Source organism: Meles meles, chromosome 19 (genome assembly GCF_922984935.1).
Source record: "Meles meles chromosome 19, mMelMel3.1 paternal haplotype, whole genome shotgun sequence".
Classification (NCBI taxonomy): domain Eukaryota; kingdom Metazoa; phylum Chordata; class Mammalia; order Carnivora; family Mustelidae; genus Meles; species Meles meles.
In genome coordinates this window covers 51436395-51456331 of record NC_060084.1, presented here as the reverse complement: position 1 = coordinate 51456331, position 19937 = coordinate 51436395, and the positions used below count along the sequence as shown (strand labels likewise).

Below are 19937 nucleotides of genomic sequence, written 5' to 3'. Positions count from 1 at the left end.
CCCGCCTCCTCTCGGCCGCAAGATTTCACTGCAGGGGCCCCCCCACCAGCCTCAGTGACGCTGCGGCCGCCTCCTGCTTAGGGCAGTGAGCTCGCGGGCGGGGGTGCGGTCGTGCAATAGGAAGCCGAGGGCGTTGCAAGCTTCCCGTTGGGCACTAGCTACCTGGCCCCGCGCCCTGCCCTTTGCATTCCCCAGACACCTCTGGAGCCCCCACCTGTGGCCCCTGGAGCCCCCTTCACGCGTCAGCCATGCCTCTAAGTCGCACTTTGTCCATGTCCTCCCTGCCAGGACTGGAAGATTGGGAAGATGAATTCGACCTGGAGAACACAGTGCTCTTCGAGGTGGCCTGGGAGGTGGCCAACAAGGGTGAGCACGCCAGGCGGTGGGTCGCGGACGAGGAGGACAGTCGGGCATGGGGGCCGAAACTCTTGAGTAATAGGAGGACAAGACTACATGGCACGACTCTTGGGTTCTGGAGCCTATGACTCCTGTGTCCTTGGGGAGAGGCCGGGGTATGTCTTCTGGACCCTGGCGGGGTAGGGATGTGCCGCCTCGCTGTTAAAATGAAAGGGTCCTAGGGAAGAGGGGGCTAAAATGAAAGATTCCTAGGTCCTGGAGGGAAATTTCCGAGGACCAGAGACCTGGGTCCTGAACAGGGAAGGAGATGGGCGGGGAGGGGGGGGGTTGGCACTTCCTAGTGCAAACCGGGTAAGTGGCTGGGTTTCAGACCCGCGTCCCTGAGGAGAGGAGTCTGGGGATATAACTCCGGATTTGGGAGAGAGCCAACTGGAAGATAGGATAGGATGCAGGAGTCCTGGTGGCACTTGAGAGTAAAGATGGGAGGGGCTGCAAACTCTAATTCTTGGGTCTTAGGGTGGGAGAGAGTTGGGGTCTGAATGTCTAGGCTCTGAAGGGAGCGGAGGGTGTGAGCTATAGGGTGTGAGAGTAGAGGAGCCTGGGGCCTCAGACACTTGCGTACTGCAATGAGGGAAGGCTAGGAAGTCCTAAGTTGGTCAGGGGCTGGGCTCAGGGATGGGAGTGGCCGGGGGCCTAGATTCCTGCGTCCTAGGCCCTGAACGGCCTGAAGTTTTGAGTTTGGAAAACCAGCTGGGCTGGAGGGAGTTAGGGTTTTGCTTTGTTGCATCTTGGGAGAGAATGGGACCTGGCCTTATACCATGGCAGGCAGCCCTCAAACTGGGAACCATGTATCATCAGGGCCCAGGCTCCCATAGTCAAGGAGCCCAAGAGCCCAGACTCCTGGGTCTGGAGTGGTCATGGGAGGCGCAGGGCCCTGCATGCGTGTTCTCAGTTGGGGAGAGAAGACTGGGGGACAGGTCAGCAGAGCCCCTGGTGGGCACAGAATGACAATTCAGCCTTCTCTTGGGCAACTGTGGGAATCTGAATAGGGTCATGAAGAGAGTCTCCCCTGCTGTGACCTAGAGCCTGACTTGAGAATTTAAACCCAGTTCCTGTAAGCTGGGAAATCAGGAACCTGGGTCCTGCTAATCCTTGTCAACTCCTGTCATCCTTGGGACTCCAGCCCCTAATTCCCTCAGGACCCAGGAGCCCGGGTCCCTAGCCCTTTCCTGTCTGACTCAGAACTATAGCCTGAGCCCCATTCTCCCTTCGACCTGGGAGTACTGCCCTCGAACTCCTATCGCATCCTCTCTGACTCAGAAATAGGGCTTCTAGTCCCTTCCTCCCTCTAAGCCTCTAAGGAAGTCCGGGGCCCCAGAACCTCCCATGCCCCCACCCCAGGTCCCAGACCTGTGGACCTCGGCTGGGGCCTGCCCTCACACACTTGGGCCCACAGTGGGTGGCATCTACACGGTGCTGCAGACGAAGGCGAAGGTGACGGGGGACGAGTGGGGTGACAACTACTACCTGGTGGGACCTTACACGGAGCAGGGCGTGAGGACCCAGGTGGAGCTGCTTGACCCCCCAACCCTGGCCCTGAAGAGGACACTGGACTCCATGAACAGCAAGGGCTGCAAGGTAGGACATGGCCTGGCTAAGGGTAGGGAGGTGGGTACCCAGAGTTAGGGCAGGCGCCGTGGATGGAGAAAGGATGGCCGGGGAGGGAGGATCGCCCCTGGTGGGAGGAGAGAGAGGCTTGGACAGAAACACAGGATGACCCAGTACTTTCTCAGGCAGACATAGAGGAGGAAAGGTTAACAGACACTCAGACAGATGCAGGATGCTGTGAAATGGGTCGGTGAGCCCCAAGCTATAAGACATTGGTGAACGGACAGACAGACAGCAGGTACAAGATAGACCGAGAGACAGTTCCTAGAGGCCAGGATCGTCAGACCCACAGAGAGAAAAAGAGCAAGGTAGACAACCGGCTAGATAGAACCCAGGGCCGGTGGGCGTGGGGTGAGGCAGGAGTGCCAGAGTAGGGGTTTTGGAGCCTGAAGTTCGGAGTCACGTGCTCCACCCTCTGCCTCCGTGACCTTGGCTAATAAACAGGCCAATAGCATCTACCTTGGACGGTTTTGGGGAGGATGCAGTAGTTAATAAAGTCTTCAGCCCAGTTCCTGGCTTCAGTTAGTTCTGTGTTACGAGATACCGTGATCGAGGGGATCGTTGTTACTCTAAACAGCCAAGCTTGCCATGAGGTGGAGAGGTGGATGGAGAGAGACTGAGCATTCCCAAAAGGTGGTGATAGCGCCAGGGGCTAGAACAATAAGGAGAGAGAGGAAAAAAATAGCCCCTGGACGTTTCAGGGAGAAGGACTTGGAAGGGAGAAGAAAATGGAGTACTAGCGAAGAGAAAAGAGAGCTAGGTGAGCAGACCCAGGGGGGTGGAGGCGGGGCAGCCAATTCAGAAGGGCAGAGCCAGGAATTAAAGCTAGGAGGGGAGATCTTGACCCAGCGTCTCGGATGAGGACTGAAGGGTGAGCACAGAGAGGTGGCCGCCATCTGCAGAGATGCCCAAGACATAGCCGGTCTCAATCTCATGACAGGTTGGGGTGTGGGAGGGAAGAAGTACAGTGGTGCCCGCATTCATCCACAGCCTCTGGCTTGGGGTGGGGTCTGGAGTCCAGTCAGGCCGGGCCGTGTCCCTAAGGAACCCTAGGACATCCCAGCCATCCCCCATGGCAGCTGCTCCTCACGTGCTGGGGGCCTAAGAATAGCCCCCCCACCCCAGCGAAAGGGCAGGCAACAGCTGGCAGGGGGAGGGGCAGGGCATCAGAGTCCGGCTCCCCAGGCTGGGAAAAGCCAGGTCGGGGAGGTATCTGACTGCTTGCTGGCCTGCACAGGGCCCATGGCAGCAGGCCCAGAACCTAGGCCGTCATCTCGGGAGGAAAAGCAGTCGCCGACCTGAGCAGCGTGGCAGGGGCAGAACAAAATGTGATGGCATAGTTTGGAAACAGGGCAGTGGGTAGAAAAATGCCGCCCCTGGGGGAGGAAAGAGGGCAGCTGGTGTTAGAAAGGGCTGGCTGGCAGAGTACGAAAACGGACCTCAGGGCAGAGTAAGGAGGCAGCAGGTGACAAACTTAGGGTGACAGGCTCAGACGCCAGGCAGTGGGTGGAGGAAAGAGGGCGGGGAGGACAGGAAAAGAAGCATCCAGTGGAAGGAATTTGCAGCAGAAGGAAAAGATCACGGGAGAGAGCGATGTGAGGGGTGGCAAGAGAGAAGTGGCAGGAAACATGGAAACAAGGCAGCAGTTTGGAGACATAATAAAAGTGGAAAAACAAGGCAGTGGAGGCACAGAGGAAGGAGGTGTAAAGAGCACGGTTATAGGTAGAGAAAGGTGGCAGTGGATAGGAGCAGGGTAGTGGTTAGAGAAGCTAACCAAGGAACAGGGTAAGTGTAACAGATGGAAAAAGATCATGGTGGGAATAACTAACAGCACGTAGAGAAATGAGGCAGCGGGTTAGAAATCTGCCGCAGATAGACTGTGGAAGAGCTGCGGATGGGAGAGCCGCAGGTGCGGAGCCCAGAGTGACCTCTGGCCGCAGCCCTGAGCCTTCCCTTGACCCCCTCCCCTCCCAACCCTCCTCCCCCACTCCACCCCCAGGTGTACTTCGGTCGCTGGCTGATCGAGGGGAGCCCCCTGGTGGTGCTCCTGGATGTGGGGGCCTCAGCCTGGGCCCTGGAGCGCTGGAAGGGGGAGCTCTGGGACACCTGCAACATTGGGGTGCCCTGGTACGACCGGGAGGCCAACGACGCTGTCCTTTTTGGCTTCCTCACCACCTGGTTCCTGGGTGAGGTAGGTCCCATTTCCTGTCCCCAAGTCACTCCTTCCGCCTCTAGCCCCAGACTACAATGGTCATCAGCCCCTGGCCAGGGGGTGGCTGGGTGGGGGATTTTTTGAGCTGTTAGCTTTAGGGGGTCCCCGCTGGGCCCCTCTGGAGGGTTTGTACCAGGGAATTCTGGGAGTTGTAGTTCTCTAGTCTGATAGGGGCTGGACTTAGCTCTCAGATGGGACCCTAGATGTTTTGGGGGATCTCCAGCCTATATGAGAACCAGGAATGCTGGTTCTGACCCCGTTTTAGGTTTTAAAAGGTTCGAGAATCTTCACTTCTCATGCCCCAGTGTAAACAGTCTAGGAACTGGTTACTCCTAGGGCATTCTGGGAGTTGTAGTCCTTTAGCCAATTCTGGGTACAGTTCTACTCTTGACTGAGATAAAGAGTCTCCAGGAATTGCATCCAGGACTTGGGGCTGCTTTCCAATTCAGCCCTGCTGGGATTTAGAAGGTTGACCAACCCCTACCCCAAACTCCCATCAGCCTTTGGGGATGGGGTCAGCTGGTCTACCTGTCTCAAGGATTTACAGTTCCTTATTCTAGGGGGATGGCAGTGGGTGACCATCCGTTCTGTGAAGGAGTGGTGATAGCTCTCCCCTGCCTCCTCGTCCACCTTGGGGGATTGTCAGTTGCCAACACGACACATATGGAAACACAGTGGCCCCATTCCTGTTGCCCCATAGTTCCTGGCCCAGAACGAGGAGAAGCCACATGTGGTTGCACACTTCCACGAGTGGTTGGCGGGCATTGGACTCTGCCTGTGCCGGGCCCGGCGGCTGCCTGTGGCGACAATCTTCACCACCCACGCCACGCTCCTGGGACGATACCTGTGCGCGGGTGCCGTGGACTTCTACAACAACCTGGAGAACGTGAGCCGGGACTGTGGCACAGGGGGGCTCCGAGTGTTTCAGGACGGCCCAGGGGGATCAAGGGGTCCAGGGGGACTCCTTTCTGGAGTCCGGGTCCTCAGCCCCATCCCCCCTCAGACCCAGGCGGAGTTCACCTTCCAGCCTCAACTACCCCAGAGTCTAGACCTCCAGTCTTCTTCCCAGTTCTTGCACCCTGACTGCCCTCCCTTCCCATCTAGTTCAATGTGGACAAGGAAGCAGGTGAGAGGCAGATCTATCACCGCTACTGCATGGAGCGGGCGGCGGCCCACTGCGCGCACGTCTTTACGACTGTGTCCCAGATTACCGCCATCGAGGCTCAGCACCTACTCAAGAGGAAACCAGGTAGGGTATAGGCTGGGGTCCCTAGACATGAATGAGGTGGTCTGTGCTAAGGCCTGGACCAGTTGAGAGCAAAGAACTACACCTGTAGAGAGCAAAGAACTACACCTCCCAGAGGATCCGAAATTGGTGACCCGAACATGAAGCTGCCTAACCCAATGCCCTAGAGATTAAGGGGAGGTGTCGTTTCTTTTGACATGAATTTCAAAATGGTAAAGTTGTTTTATTGGCTAGTGTAGATATTGGTCTTCTGACAGGGAAGGGAGTTTCACTGGGTTTGGATTTTGAGAAGAGCACTGTTGGGACCAGTTAATGTTCCTGAGTTATGGTACCCACTCTCAATGGGTGTATTGTGAGAACTACAATTCCCAGAAGGCCTTTGGCTAGTCAGCTCCTGAGCCTCTTGAAATTTTGCACCAGGAGCAGGTGGAGGTTACAGTTTTTCATTGACATGCTTTAATTTCTATGAGGATAGGAAATGGTTGGGACCCTAAGAAAGGCTTGAAGGTTGAAGGTATGTTCTGGAGAAGCAGGAATGGGGATGTTTAAATCATTCTCAGAGCAGGGTGGACTTGGGGCAACAAAATTACTACAACTCCCAGAGACCTCGAGGTGGATCATTTCTCTGTGGGGGCTTAGCCATTTGCAGGGGGCTGCTGGGATTTGTAGTTGTGCTTGTGAACCTATGCAAGTAACTTTGGGCAAGAAGGCATCCCGAGTGGCAGGGCAGCTGGGTCACCAAGGAGCTCCCAGAGGAGCTACTAAAGCGGAGACATTGTTCAGGGAAAGGAGTCTTTCCTTTGTTTATTCATTCAGCCAGCTGATCAGAATGAATAAATGAAGATCTAAAACGTGGACCTTCTCCCCTCACCCCAGATATTGTGACGCCCAATGGGCTGAACGTGAAGAAGTTCTCCGCCATGCATGAGTTCCAGAACCTCCATGCTCAGAGCAAGGCTCGGATCCAGGAATTTGTGCGGGGCCATTTTTATGGGTATGTGGACCAGATACCTAGGTCTTGAGAGAGGAGGGGGTTGGGAACCCCTGTCCTGAGCATACCGCTGGCAGCTCAGCCTCTTGAGCTCCTGAGCTCCAGAATAGTGGATGAGTATTGAGGGATTGACCCCCCATCCAAGCAGAGGAGAACCACAATTCTCAGGAATCCCCATGATGCCTCTGCTCTTCGCCCCTGTAGCTGCTGGGGTTTGTAGTTTTAAGGTCAGGGCTAGAGGGTCCCCACCTTTGGCTTCACCCTGCCTTGTGGCTTTTTTAGGCACTTGGACTTCAACTTGGACAAGACCTTGTATTTCTTTATCGCTGGCCGCTATGAATTCTCTAACAAGGGGGCCGACGTCTTCCTAGAGGCCTTGGCCCGGCTCAACTATCTGCTCAGAGTAAGGCCCGGGCTGTGTGTGAGGACACAGAAAGAGGACGAGGAAATCAGGACATAACTGGGTGGGGGGATGGGAGAAACCCATGTATAGAGGGGAAGTGTCAAGACCCGGATGGCAGACCGGAGTCCCCTTGGGGATGGTAACTTCAGTTACCTGGACAGGAAGGGGCATGGTGGGGCCAGAGTGGTCTTGACGGGTGGTAAAGGGTAGGTGGCCTCAGCCTTCTCCCAGGTGACCCTGACCCCCTTCCCCCACCCCCACGTCTTTTCCTCTGCCCAGGTGAATGGCAGCGAGCAGACAGTGGTCGCTTTCTTCATCATGCCGGCTCGGACCAACAATTTCAACGTGGAAACCCTCAAGGGCCAGGCTGTGCGCAAGCAGCTCTGGTCAGCAGCCCTGGGCCCAGGAGCCCTGCCGTTCCCACTCCCAGTTTTGTGCTTCAGGAAGCTCAGTTTTGTTCTTTGGAACACGAGCAACTCACCTCACCAGTTCCTAGGAAAGTCGCTTGCTTGAGAGGCCCCCAGTTCAGGACCAGTAAGGAGTTTCAGGGAGGATGAGTGTGACCACACAACCAGGGCTCTGGCAAGGTTTTCCTTGTGCCACTGCCCTTTGCTGGCCTTGTGACTTTAGGCAAATAATTCAGTTTCAGTTTCCTGAAGTGCAAAACCCATTCATCGGCCATCAGATATTCATTGCACACCTACCACGTACCAGGCACTGTTCCAGGCCCTGGGGACACAGCCTGGATGAGAAAGAGAAGAATACGAAAGATACAAATGCCTGTCCTCGCCACCAAGCTCACATTCTAGAAAGTTCTATAGAAAGTACTCTGGGGTGCCTGGCTGGCTCAGTCACTAGAGCATGTGACTCTTGATCTTGGGGTTGTGAGTTCAAACCCTATGTGAGGTGTAGAGATAACTTAAAATCTTTCAAAAAGAAGAGTGGAAGTTTAAAAAAAAAAAAAAAAGGAAGTACTCTGGCAAGAAAATAAAGCAGGACTGGAATATGAGACAGGACACGGAGTTGTCAGGACAGGCCACACTGACAAAGTGCCATTGGGTAGAGACCAATAGGAAATGAGGGAGGGAGCCCTGCGTGTGTTTGGGGAATAGCATTTCAGGCAGAGGAACGGCAGATGCAAAGGCCCTGTGGTGTGTTTGAGAAACCACAAGGAGACTGGTGGCGCTGGAGCAGTGTGCTGTAGGGAGATGGGGTAGGAAATGAGGCCTGAGCTATAAGAGGATTATGAGCTGAGGAATGTTGATGAGGCTGTAAGCTGTCACTAATTGCTAGCTTCCCTCGTGTACCTCAGGTTTCCTCTCTCAGAACATAATTTTCCCACTTTACAAAATGGGGCTTAGCATTACCACCGCCAGGACTAGTGCAAGTCCTAAAAATAGCTGACATTTCTGGAAGGCTCACCGTGTGCCAGGCACTGTGCACTTTTTGTCATGAGTTCATCAAGTTTTCACTGCAAACCTATGAGGTTGGTTCTATTTTTATCCCCGTCTGAGTCACTAAAGTCAGAGAGGGAAGGCCACCTGTCCCTGGCCACACAGCTGATGCAAGGCACAAGGGATTCAAGCCATCCAGGGCCCATTTCCCAGCCCCCCATCCTCCAGCTCAGAAATCCCAGGACCTCTCTGCTCTGACCTCGGTTTTCCAGCCGCCCCAGGGACCTAACAACATACAGCAGCTGATGTGTGTGCATGTGACGCTGTGGCTTTGCTCCTTCCAGGGATACCGCCAACACCGTGAAAGAGAAGTTCGGAAGGAAGCTTTATGAATCCTTGCTGGTGTGAGTGCCCCACCCCCTGCCCTGCATCTTCTGGGCTCTCGCTGCCCTCCTCAGCCCTGACTCCCAGACGCATATGCTGCTCACCTTGCAGGGGGAGCCTCCCAGACATGAACAAGATGCTGGACAAGGAGGACTTCACCATGATGAAGAGAGCCATCTTTGCCACTCAGGTATGGTTGGGACCCCTCAACCCAGAGCTGGCAGCCCTATTGGGGAAATCCATTCCCAGGTCCACCGAAGGTGGGAGCTAACTGGTACGCCTTCACTTTCCTGAGGGCAACCTGTTTTCCCAAGGCTTATTCTGCTACAGTTCTGCTGGGAGTTGAAATTTTCTTTCTTTCTTTCTTTCTTTCTTTCTTCCTTCCTTCCTTCCTTCCTTCCCTCTTTTCTTTCTTTCCTTTCGTTCTTTCTTTCTTTCAAGATTTTATTTATTTGGCACAGAGAGAGAGATCACAAGTAGGCAGAGAGGCAGACAGAGAGAGAGGGGGAAGCAGGCTCCATGTTGAGCAGAGAGCCTGATGCGGGGCTTGATCCTAGGACCCTGAGATCATGACCTGAGCCACCCAGATGCCCCTCTTCCCTCCTTCCTTCCTTCCTTCCTTCCTTCTTTCCTTCCTTCCTTTCTTTCTCTCGCTCTCTCCTTTTTTATATTTTGTTTTGTATTTTGTTTTGTTTTAAGATTTTATTTATTTGACAGAGAGAAATCACAACTAGGCAGAGAGAGAGGAGGAAGCAGGCTCCTTGCGGAGCAGAGAGCCTGATGCGGGGCTGGATCCTGGGATCATGATCTGAGCCAAAGGCAGAGGCTTTAACCCACTGAACCACCCAGGCACCCCTGTTTTCTTTTTTTTTGAGTTTTGCTTTCTTTGAGTCCCTGGGGTGAAAGGACAAGCCAACCCAGCCACAGAAGAACTACAATTCCTGCTGTCCCCGGGTCTTGGGCACTCCAGCGGCATACTCATTAGAGCCGGATGGTCCGCTAAAATGCTTGTCATTACCGGAAGAACACTGAAAGCTCTCAGCACCCGCTGCCTTTCTCATCCCACTGGCTGTGTCCTTGTCCCCAGACGTTCCCCGGAGTTGTTGGTTTTTCCTGAGGTTAATGCAATTAGGCAGATGGGAAACAGTAGTAGAATGTGCTAGGAACAGAATGAGAACTACAACTCCCAGCAGTCCCTTCACGGAGTTTTCCCTAGCCCCAGAGGCTTTGGGGAGGTAGAGTTCTTTTCATCTCTGGAGTCAAGAATCTTTGGTACCTGAGCTCAGGGTTGGTGAACCATTTCCTGGGGAATGGAAACCTAGATAAGCCAAGCTGTGCAAATACAGTGTGATGTGCTCTTGGCCAGACTACAGTTTCCAATAGTCTTAAGGCAGTTGGCCTCCCTGAGGATGTATCCGCCATGGGGCTGCTGGGAGTTGTAGTTTCTTACAGCCCCTGGAGGCCAACTGAAGGTGAGTAGGACATTTCATGAGATGGAAGAGAGACCCATAACTATCTGTCCCAGCACCCCATGGAAGTTCCTCGCCCTGGCCTCTCCCAGTGACTCTTGGGAATTGTGGTTTCTCTGGTCCTCGGGAGTGGGGATGGAGGGAAGTACAGGATAGAGAGTAAAGGGAACTTGGAGAGAAAGTGAGCCAGATTTTCACAAGAGAACTACAATGAAGGGCACCAGAATGCCTCAGTCAGTTTAGTGTCCTGATTCCGGCTCAGGTCAGGATCTCAGGGTTGTGAGATCGAGCCCTGCGTCCGGCTCTGGGGTGGGCATGGAGCCTGCTTGAGAGACACAAGCTCTCTCTCTTTCTCTCTCAAAACAAAACCAAAACAACCCCTGCAACTTCCAGCAGCCCCTGGAGCTTGCTACCATAGTGGCAAAGTCTCTGCCCCATTGATCAAGGGAGGGGAGTTTTAGTGCCTTTGGGTTTCTTTGAAGACAGAGCAAAGAGTACAGGACAGAGTAGCTACAACTCCCATAGTCCGTGAGGCGTGTGAACGCTGGCTTCGCCTCAAAGGCAGCTGGGAGTTGTAGTTTCTTTCCAGCTCATGGTGATTAAAGGGAAAAGCGGACCTTTACAGATAGAGCCAAGTAGGAAATCTACAACTCCTCATTTCTTGGCCTTATGGTTCCCACAGCCTGGCGGGAACTGTGGTCTCCCCAGTTCAGCATGGCTCGTAGGGAACTCGGGAGCCCCCGTGCCTTCTCTGACCCCTATCCCACTTGTGGCCCCTGCAGCGGCAGTCTTTCCCCCCCGTGTGCACCCACAACATGCTGGACGACTCCTCGGACCCTATCCTGACCACCATCCGCCGAATCGGGCTCTTCAATAGTAGTGCGGACAGGGTCAAGGTAAGGGCAACGGTCAGATTGGGTTAAGCATGGTGGGGTGGGGTAGGGGGAGCCTGGGCCTCCCATCCCCCTTTTCCCCTAGTTTGTCCGAGGACTGCTGTATTCAGAAGGGACCTTAGCTCTTTAAGCAGATTCAGAGCTTTGTCGTCCCACTGACTTGTGTGACTTTAGACAAGTTTTTCACTCTCTCTGGGCCACTCCAGGGTCCCAGGGAGCAGCCAGATAAGGCGCTTGGGCTGAGCTCTTCTTTTCTCGCTGGTAGGTGATTTTCCACCCAGAGTTCCTCTCCTCCACAAGCCCCCTGCTCCCCGTGGATTACGAGGAATTTGTCCGTGGCTGCCATCTTGGGGTCTTCCCCTCCTACTATGAGCCTTGGGGTTACACGCCGGGTGAGTGCGGCATGGTGGTGGGCTTCTGGTCCCATCAGGCATGGAGATACTTACTTGCCCGTTCTGTGCCCCAAGCTCTCCTTTGCAAAACAGGGACAATGGTAATAGTCTCTTGGGCTACAGAATGTGTTTTGGGGACACAGTAGCTCATGTGGTATGTAATTAGAGGTCACACGTGATTTCCCCACATTGGCTGACGTTTGGCCCCCCGGATAGCAACAGCTGAATGCATAGTTCACCCATGGAATGTGGTCAGGGCTCTCCCTGAGATGTCCCCAGGGCCGGTCAGCTTCACCTTCTGCCTTGAGGTAGGGGTTGGCTCCATTTAGAGACACAGTCTTTTTTTTTTTTTTTTTAAGATTATTTATTTATTTATTTGACAGACAGAGATCCCAAGTGGGCAGAGAGGCAGGCAGAGAGAGAGAGAGAGGAGGAAGCAGGCGCTCCGTCGAGCAGAGAGCCCGATGCGGGGCTTGATCCCAGGACCCTGGGATCATGACCTGAGCCGAAGGCAGAGGCTTTAACCCACTGAGCCACCCAGGAGCCCCTAGAGACACGGTCTTGAACTTAGACCTTATTTGCAGTTCTCCCTCACTTCTGGACATTCTGGTATAGCCCCAAACTCAACCCTGCCTCATAACTTTTCAGTTGAGCTACCTTCATGTTTTTCAGGCTAAGGAAACAATCACATTTGCTGTAGTATTTCTTAATTTATGAGTAATTTAACAAATCTCTCAAATCATGCTTGCATGAGAATTAGGATGATGATTTTACTAGCTTTATTTCTGCCGTGGTTTCAGTGATGCTGAGGTTTTGTGTGCTTGCCCCCAACCCTGTTTTTCCCCATAAGCCCTGTTACCTCTGGATCCTGTGTGTGCAGGTTATGTGGGTTTTTAGGAACACTTACGTTTGAATTATAATAAACTGCTTGAAGCACTTCTCAGGCTTCTTTAGGGTATTAAACGAGGCAGTAATGAGAGCCCTTCTCTTACCTCCTGTCAAAACAGACTGAAGCTGGGGCACCTGGATGGCTGAGTCAGTTAAGTGACCAACTTGGTTTCAGCTCCGGCCCTGATCTCAGAGTTGTGAGATCGAGCCTGGCATCAGGCTTTGCACCTAGTGCAGAGTCTGTGTAGGACTCTTTCTCCCTCTCCCACTACCCCTCACCACTGCAGCCACCCAAGTAAATATATAAATCTTAAACAAACAAACAGACTAAAGCTGTGATTAACCAGCACACTCTGGCACAAGAAACTATCTTCCAGGTTGTGTGGATTAAGTAAAATGGTAGACATTGGCACAGAGTCCGTACTATTCAGCATCCTGTCGCCTGACTCTAGATTCTTCGGCATCCTGAAGCCTTGGGAGAAGTGAATTCCCTTTTCCGAGCCTCCTAGCTTCCCCTCTGAGAAACTGTGAGAGTCTAATGGGCAGCCTGGTTTTGTGGGCTCAGTGATTTGCTCAAGGTGTCAGTAGAGGGCGCTGTTGGGGTTTTATTGCGATATAAGAGGCTGCAGAGGCAAAAGCTAAGTGGCCCTTCCTTCTCACGCCTTCCTGCAGCTGAATGCACGGTTATGGGCATCCCCAGTATCTCCACCAACCTCTCCGGCTTCGGCTGCTTCATGGAGGAACACATTGCAGACCCCTCAGCTTACGGTCGGTGGCCAGACAGAGAGGATCCTGGGGGAGGAAGCGGCGGCGTCCCTGGAAGAATGAAAGTTTCCTTAGTCTGATTTCTGAGCCCCCGTCCTGGCCTCCACAGGCATCTACATTCTGGACCGGCGGTTCCGCAGTCTGGATGATTCCTGCTCGCAGCTCACCTCCTTCCTCTACAGCTTCTGCCAGCAGAGCCGGCGGCAGCGCATCATCCAGCGAAACCGCACGGAGCGCCTCTCAGACCTTCTGGACTGGAAATACCTAGGCCGGGTAGGACTCCCTCCCACGTCCTCTGCTGGTGAATCGGCCGTTTTCCGCCCGGGGTCTCTGATTCCTCAGCCTCCAAGGCTGGTGCGGGACGACAGCTGCTTTCCACTTGTAAACAGCCTCTGGCCCTTTAAGAAATTAACCAGCTTTTAGAGGTAACTATCTGTTTAGGGAGTGGAGCCAGAAAGATGGATGATTGGCGCGTAGGGGCCCTCTGGAAGGCGCCGGGGTGTGCTCATCAGCATTAGGAGCGTGGTTGGGGTTCGCCGCCCCCTTCTACCTCTGCCAGGGGCAGGGTCTGGCTCCCGTCCCTGACACCCGGTCCCGTTCTTCTCCCCAAGTACTATATGTCTGCACGCCACATGGCGCTGGCCAAGGCCTTTCCAGAACACTTCACCTATGAGCCCCACGAGGCTGACGCGGTGAGTGGACTCCGATCTCTCTGATGGGCTTGGAGCTAGAGGGTTGGGGTGGGGGCGCGTCTGGAGTGGGAAGGGCCGGGGGGGGGGGGTGAGGGGAGGACCGTAGGGGCCTCTGCTCACTCTGGGGTTTGTGCGCATACACCCCGGAACGCAGGCTCAGGGCTACCGCTACCCACGGCCGGCCTCGGTGCCACCATCGCCCTCACTGTCGCGACACTCGAGCCCGCACCAGAGTGAGGACGAGGACGAGCCCCGGGACGGGCTGCCGGATGTAGACGGGGAGCGCTACGACGAGGATGAGGAGGCCGCCAAGGACCGGCGCAACATCCGTGCCCCCGAGTGGCCGCGCCGCGCCTCCTGCGCCTCTTCTACCGGCGGGAGCAAGCGCAGCTCGGTGGACACGGCGCCCTCCAGCTCGCTCAGCACTCCCAGCGAGCCCCTCAGCCCTGCCAGCTCCCTGGGCGAGGAGCGCAACTAAGTCCCGTGCCCCACACTCCCGGCCCATCCTGCAGCCCTCGTCCAGAGGGTGGACGAGGGCAGAATGGCGCCGTTCCTAAACCCCACTCCAGATCCCTAATCCTCCTGGGGGTCCATAGCCCTGCCCCCTCTGCCATACACTCCAGCCCCTCTAGCTCCGCTCTTGGAATCCCCAACACTCCAGAATCCACAACACCGTGCCTTTCCTGGGTTCCAGAATGCATACTTTGTGCCCTGGAATCCTTCGGACCTGCCCTGGGGCCAGGGGCCAGGAACCTGCCATTTCCCTGCAGTGGTGCGGGAGGTTCTAGGGAACCTGGTCTGTTGCCTTCCAGGCAGGGGCTCCTAGAGCCCTTTTTATAGCCCACAGGCCATGCCACGCTCCGACCTGGCCCGAGGGCCAGAAGGCTCTGGAAACCATGTGGTTTCCCTGCTAATGGGACAATCAAGTCCAAAGCTGGGGGCACTTTCAGGGACTTAACTGAACGCAGAAGGTCCTCCATTTCAACTCCAGGACTCAGGCTCCAGACCAGGGCTCTCCCCTGTTTATGCTGATCTGGCCCTTCCTGGGGTGTTTGGCTCTGCCTGGAGGGCCCTTCCACCCCTGCTGTTCTCTTTTCTCCGTCCTTTGGCCAATGGGGGGTGGTGGTGGTGGTGCAGAACCACTTGACTTCTCATTCCTGTTGGAGAATATGCAGTCTTGGTCTAGATGCTTTTCTGGCCATTTCTGAACCAGACCGTCCTTTTGTTCCCTGAGTCTGATCTCTCCTCCCTATGTTGAGATTCCTGTTCCCTCCAGGGAATCCCCCTGCTGAGGACCTGACTGTCTTCCCGTGCCACAAGCCCCAAGCCCTAGGCCCACCACGAAACCACTGGGTTCTAGGTCCTGGCTGCTGAATCCAGAACCTTACCACTGTGCTGCTTCCTGGTCCCTTTCCCCTGGTCTAGAACTGAACCCACTAGGTTCTAGAACTTTTCATATTTACCTCGAGGCTCTTCCATCCTTAAACTGTGCCCTGCCCCCAGCTTTGGTGAAAGGGAGGGGCCCTTCTGTGTGTGCTGTGCTGTGTCTGATCACTCGGTTTGCAGTTGGGAGGGGGAGGGGAGAAGGGGTGTGATTGATGTGTGTCCAGAGATGAAAAATACATCTATATTTAAGAATCTCAGGTTTGGTCCACTGTGAGGGCTTGCTGGGCCTCGCTCCTGGCCATCCCTCCATTTGGCTCCTCTACCTCTTTACCTCCGGTATTCTCCCCCTCTTCTGCCTACCCCCGAGTTCCTGATACCTCATCTTGGAGAGACTTGGATTTCCGTTCTTGATTCTAGTTTTATTTCAAGGGAAGGCACCCTTGTTTAGTTGGGACTTGCAAGCGGGCAAAAAAGTGGGCTCAGGCTCTTTGGCAGGAAGGGGCTGTGTCACCAGAAAACAAAACAAAACCTTGGCCACAAGCTGCGTGTGGTTATTTAAATTTAAATGAACCAGATTCCTCAGTAGCTCTAGACACAGGCCAACGACCAATAGCCACTTTGTAGCCACATGAAGCTTACAGGTACACAACTGAACAGCTGCAAATACAGAATATTTTCTTAAGATTTTATTTGAGAGAGGGCATGAGGAGGGAGGGCAGAGGGAGAAGGACTCCCTGTTGAGCAGGGAGCCAGCAGCGGGGACAGGGCCCGGATCTCGGGATCATGACCTGAGCAGTGGGCAGAAGCTTAACTGGCTGAGCCACTCACGCACCCCTGGAATATTTTCATCATTGCGAAAAGTTCTATTGGACAACACTAGTTTAGAACATGTTTTGAGGACACTGGCCTCTGGACTTTAGCCCTACCGTCTCCTGAATAGCTATTTTCCAGGAAAACTCTGTTTTCTCTTTTTTAAAAAAAGATTTTGACAGAGACACAGCAAGAGAGGGAACAAAAGCAGGGCCAAGTGGGAGAGGGAGAAGACCTCAGCCTGATGCAGGGCTGGAGCCCAGGAGCCTGAGACCATGACCTGAGCCGAAGGCAGATGCTTAACAACTGAGCCACCCAGGCGTCTCTTCTTTTCAGTTCTGGTCTAAACGAAGAGTGCGTCCCCAAACCAATCATGTTTCAGCGGAATAGAAAACTGGATTTGCATGTGTGACCATCCCCATTAACTGTTAATGATGGACACACCTCCCCTCCAGAACCCTGAGTGGCCACCAAAGTGTGGTGACAACAGCAGGTGCTGGGTGTCCGGGAACCACTTCCTCCTAGATTCTTTGACCAAAACCAGAGAGAGGGCAGGTCAAAGTTCAGTTTCATAGCTTGGACCCAGTAGCTGCCTGCTAACCCTTCAGTTCCCGTTCCGAGAACCTAGTTCCCAAGTTTCACATCCCGTTTCTGTGTTGTGCCCCAAACCCCTAGCTCAGCATCTCTCATCACGCGCTCCTGCTTGGCAAAGTTACTCATCAGAGCCCGTTTCTGGTTACAGTTTATTTCCAACAGCGCCTGCTTTCAGCCACCAAGCTAGGTCCTACTGGACTCTCCTTGGGAGTTTTGTCTCTGCCCTGTAGGAGGAGGGGCAGATGAACAGCCTGGCCCAGCACGGAGTCTGCTACTCCACCCCACCCGAGTCCTAAATTAAGATTAAAGGTTTAGAGAACCCCCGAGATCGTCTGCGGGGCCAACACGTGTCTCCCTGCCAGGGTAGTCCAGCTGTAAGCCTCGTGGAAGTGGATCCCCCCCTCAGTTCCCATACCACACACACAAGCGCAATACCAACACAACCGAAAACGCCAGCTGCTGCAAAAAAGCTTTATTGTTTCCATTTGGTCCAGGGCTTGGGAGAGGGCTCCAGGGCGGTTACAAAGCTGCCTCTGGCTGCAGGGAGAGGCTGAGGCACGGATGTCAGCGAGGCCTCCTCAAAGGATGCTGCTGGTCTCTGGAGCTCCTAGTCGTGCTTCAGGGTGAGCCTCTCGAAGAGATACTCGCCCAGCCCAGCCTGGGGGCCGGCCAGCCTGCGGAGGTTCGTCAGGTGGTCGCCCATCTTCTTGATGAGTTTCACCTCCTCATCCAGGAAGTGGTTCTCCAGGAAGTCACAGAGCTGAGCGACAGGAGAGACCACAGTGCCACTTATCCATCGACAGTGTGACAGACGGGGAAATGCAGCTCAAAGGGAAATGTGCCCAATTAAATGCGGATGAAGGGGATACTTACATGGGGGTCTGTGCGAGCAGAACCCAGGGCGTGCAGATCCAGAAGGGCCTGGTTTAGGCTCTTCTCCAGAACCAGGGCAGCTTCCATGGCGTCCAGAGTTTTCCCCCACTCATCTTGGGACGGCTTCTGTAGAGAGAGCAGAGCACTCAGGACTAGCTACATCGCCCGCTAAAGCGTCTAAGAGCTTGCATCTATCACCTCCAGGCTCCTACAACCAACCACCCGTCTCAGGAGACCCCGTTGCGGTGTCTTCGGGGAAGGGCGCGCGCCTCCATTTTGCGCCGCACAAGAGTGAACACAATAGTCCAGAAGCCCACGCGGGGCCCGTAGGGCTACAATCAAGGCGCTCTGCGCGCGCAAGGCCTGCTGGAGCATGTAGTCCGCTGCCCGCACACTATTTACCTGGACGTCCTGGAAGAGGGCGCGGCCGCCGCGCTGGTTTTGCATCTTCAAGAGACGCTCGGCGCCCTCGCGCTTCTCCTCAGCCAACTCGCGGAAAAAGTGCCCCACACCTTCCAGAGCCACATCGTCACGGTCGAAATAGAAGCCCTGCAGGAAGGGAGGCGCGAAAAACGGTTAGCGGGAAGAAAGGCCGGCCAGAAGCCCGGACTCCGCCCTCCGACTACCCTACGGGACAAAGGCGGCCCAGCGCGTGCGCACTTGGGGGGAACTTAGACTGGGGGCGTCCTGGAGACCCTCACCAGAGAGAGGTAGGTGTAGGAGGCCCGCAGATGCATGTTGACCAGACGGTTGACGGCGGCCTCCACCTCGGTGGAATAATTCTGACGAATCTGGGAGCTCATGGTTGATTGAAGATCAGGAGGTAAGCCCGAAATTGGCTGTGGGCTGGTCCCGGAGGCAGCGGTTGGCCAAGAAGATGGCTCCCAAAGTTGCGACTGGAAAAGAGGTTGGAGGGTGGTCGTTGGCTGGTTGCAGGGGCGTCCCTGGGTCTGTTCCGTCCAAACACTGTTGAAGCAAGAGACAGATCCGCAGGACCGCCGGGCGCACTGCGAGAGGCCGTGGCCAAGGCGGCTTCTTTTATAGCGCGCGGGCCCTCGGAGGTGGGGCGTTCAGGGAAAGCGATCGGCCAATCCGCGGTGCTGGGAGGCGGGGCTTAGGACCCCTATTGACCAATCTGAGCTGATAGCAATCCCAGACCCCCCGCCCAGAAGTGGGGAAGTCACGCGCCAGTAGCGCGAGGCTGTTGTGAAAGCGGAGGTGGGGGTGGGTTGCGGGGTGCAAGGGTCCTGGGCTGATTCTGGGACATCAGGGGATTGTGGGGATCTCCCTGGTAGGTGAAAGGTTAATGGGGACACTGGGAACCCTGGAAAATAATGACTTTGGGGTCTTGGGGGTGTCTCAGGAAAGTAGGTTGGATTCTGGGGTTGTCTCTTAGTGCATGGACCTTTCTGGCGCCCTGGAAGTTTCTCAGAGGTGCGGAGACCTCCAGATGACTGGGGTTTGCTCTGGAAGATAAGGGGTCCCCGGATCATTAAGAAGTTTGGAAGGCGGTGCGGTGAGATATTTCTGCAATCTTGGGGATCTGATGGATGGATTGAAAGGGGGGACCTGGAGCCCTGTGGTTCACTCAAAGATTGGGAATTTCTGTAGCACTAGAATTCACGATGAAGTCCTTATTTTCTGGAATCTTCCCCCTGGGAGAGGGGTGGTAGTGGTGTGTGTCTTTAGACTCATGAAATGATCTTCAAGATTAAAAGGACTGCTCTAGAGCCTTGGGGTCCTCCTGCCCCCCACCCCCCCATAGGGGACAGGGATATTTTTGGAAGCCTCCTAGGGGCTTTTCTAAGTGGTAGGAGGTCTTTGGAGCCTTTGAAAGATTGGGCCATTTGGAATACCCTGGGGCTATTTCAGGGGCCTGTTGTTTTTCTGGAAGCTGCCACGTGTAGGGTGAAATGACACTCAAGTTTTAGGGTCTCTCTGAGGTTACTTTTCCTGGAGACTATGCTGAGGGCAGCCAGAGACTTGGAATTCTCTTTGGCTCTGAAACAGTCTCTGTCTTGCCTAACACATGCTTCTCGAAGGTCTCAAAGAGAAGCCCTGGGTCCTGGGGAAACAAGGTCTAGGGGCCTGTAGATGGGATGCGTCGCTAACTAGTGTACATTTTTTTAAGTCTATCACTTGTGGGCTGGTGTCTACGAAGCAAAGCTGGCTCAAACCAGGACCCTGCCCTCAAGAAACTCCCATGTCCTAGAGGGGGGGGGGAAAGGAGACGAAGACAGGAACTTGACCCTGTTTTCAGTGCCCTAAGGGGTTGGGCAGGGGAGCTGAAGCCCCTGAGGCCTGCTTCGCAGGTGGTGGTGGGGACCCCAAACAGCCTAGGCAGAGGGGGTGTTTCCTGACCTAGGGGTTACTGGACCAGGCTGTTATCTGGGGTCCTCAAGGGGTGCCTGGGCCAGTGGCCAGGGAAGCAGCAGTGCTGAGTCATGCTGAACTCAGCAGGAAGGGTCTCGGGCAGAGGCGGGGTGGGGCCACTGACTGACCTCATCTCGGCGGCAGACT

At 54.8% G+C, this 19937-nt stretch overlaps 2 protein-coding genes across 2 annotated transcripts; one reads left to right on the top strand and one right to left on the bottom strand.

Moving 5' to 3' along the window:
- Positions 1–69: 69 nt before the first annotated feature.
- GYS1 (glycogen synthase 1) lies at positions 70–15695 on the top strand. The gene is made up of 17 exons (XM_045988484.1): positions 70–366; positions 1814–1995; positions 4025–4216; positions 4938–5123; positions 5342–5486; positions 6360–6477; positions 6757–6877; positions 7157–7263; positions 8616–8675; positions 8767–8845; positions 10907–11020; positions 11283–11409; positions 12970–13065; positions 13172–13335; positions 13674–13754; positions 13909–14228; positions 14308–15695. The coding sequence occupies exons 1-17, from the start codon at positions 249–251 to the stop codon at positions 14309–14311; spliced, it is 2214 nt and encodes a 737-aa protein (XP_045844440.1). The 5' UTR covers positions 70–248; the 3' UTR covers positions 14312–15695.
- Positions 15696–17001: 1306 nt separating this feature from the next.
- On the bottom strand, positions 17002–18445 carry FTL (ferritin light chain). The gene is made up of 4 exons (XM_045989032.1): positions 18119–18445; positions 17820–17966; positions 17418–17543; positions 17002–17304 (listed from the first exon to the last, which is right to left on the bottom strand). The coding sequence occupies exons 1-4, from the start codon at positions 18218–18220 to the stop codon at positions 17152–17154; spliced, it is 528 nt and encodes a 175-aa protein (XP_045844988.1). The 5' UTR covers positions 18221–18445; the 3' UTR covers positions 17002–17151.
- Between the last annotated feature and the right edge of the window lie 1492 nt (positions 18446–19937).

Excerpts from the sequence above, each read along its gene's own strand:
- GYS1 (XM_045988484.1), top strand. The coding sequence starts at position 249 with ATGCCTCTAAGTCGCACTTTGTCCATGTCCTCCCTGCCAGGACTGGAA. Across the intron at positions 1,996-4,024 it reads TGAACAGCAAGGGCTGCAAG|GTGTACTTCGGTCGCTGGCT; the intron begins GTAGGACATGGC and ends CTCCACCCCCAG. Across the intron at positions 13,755-13,908 it reads AGCCCCACGAGGCTGACGCG|GCTCAGGGCTACCGCTACCC; the intron begins GTGAGTGGACTC and ends CCCGGAACGCAG.
- FTL (XM_045989032.1), bottom strand. The coding sequence starts at position 18,220 with ATGAGCTCCCAGATTCGTCAGAATTATTCCACCGAGGTGGAGGCCGCC. Across the intron at positions 17,967-18,118 it reads CCTACACCTACCTCTCTCTG|GGCTTCTATTTCGACCGTGA; the intron begins GTGAGGGTCTCC and ends CCCTTCCTGCAG. Across the intron at positions 17,544-17,819 it reads CCCTCTTCCAGGACGTCCAG|AAGCCGTCCCAAGATGAGTG; the intron begins GTAAATAGTGTG and ends CTCTCTCTACAG.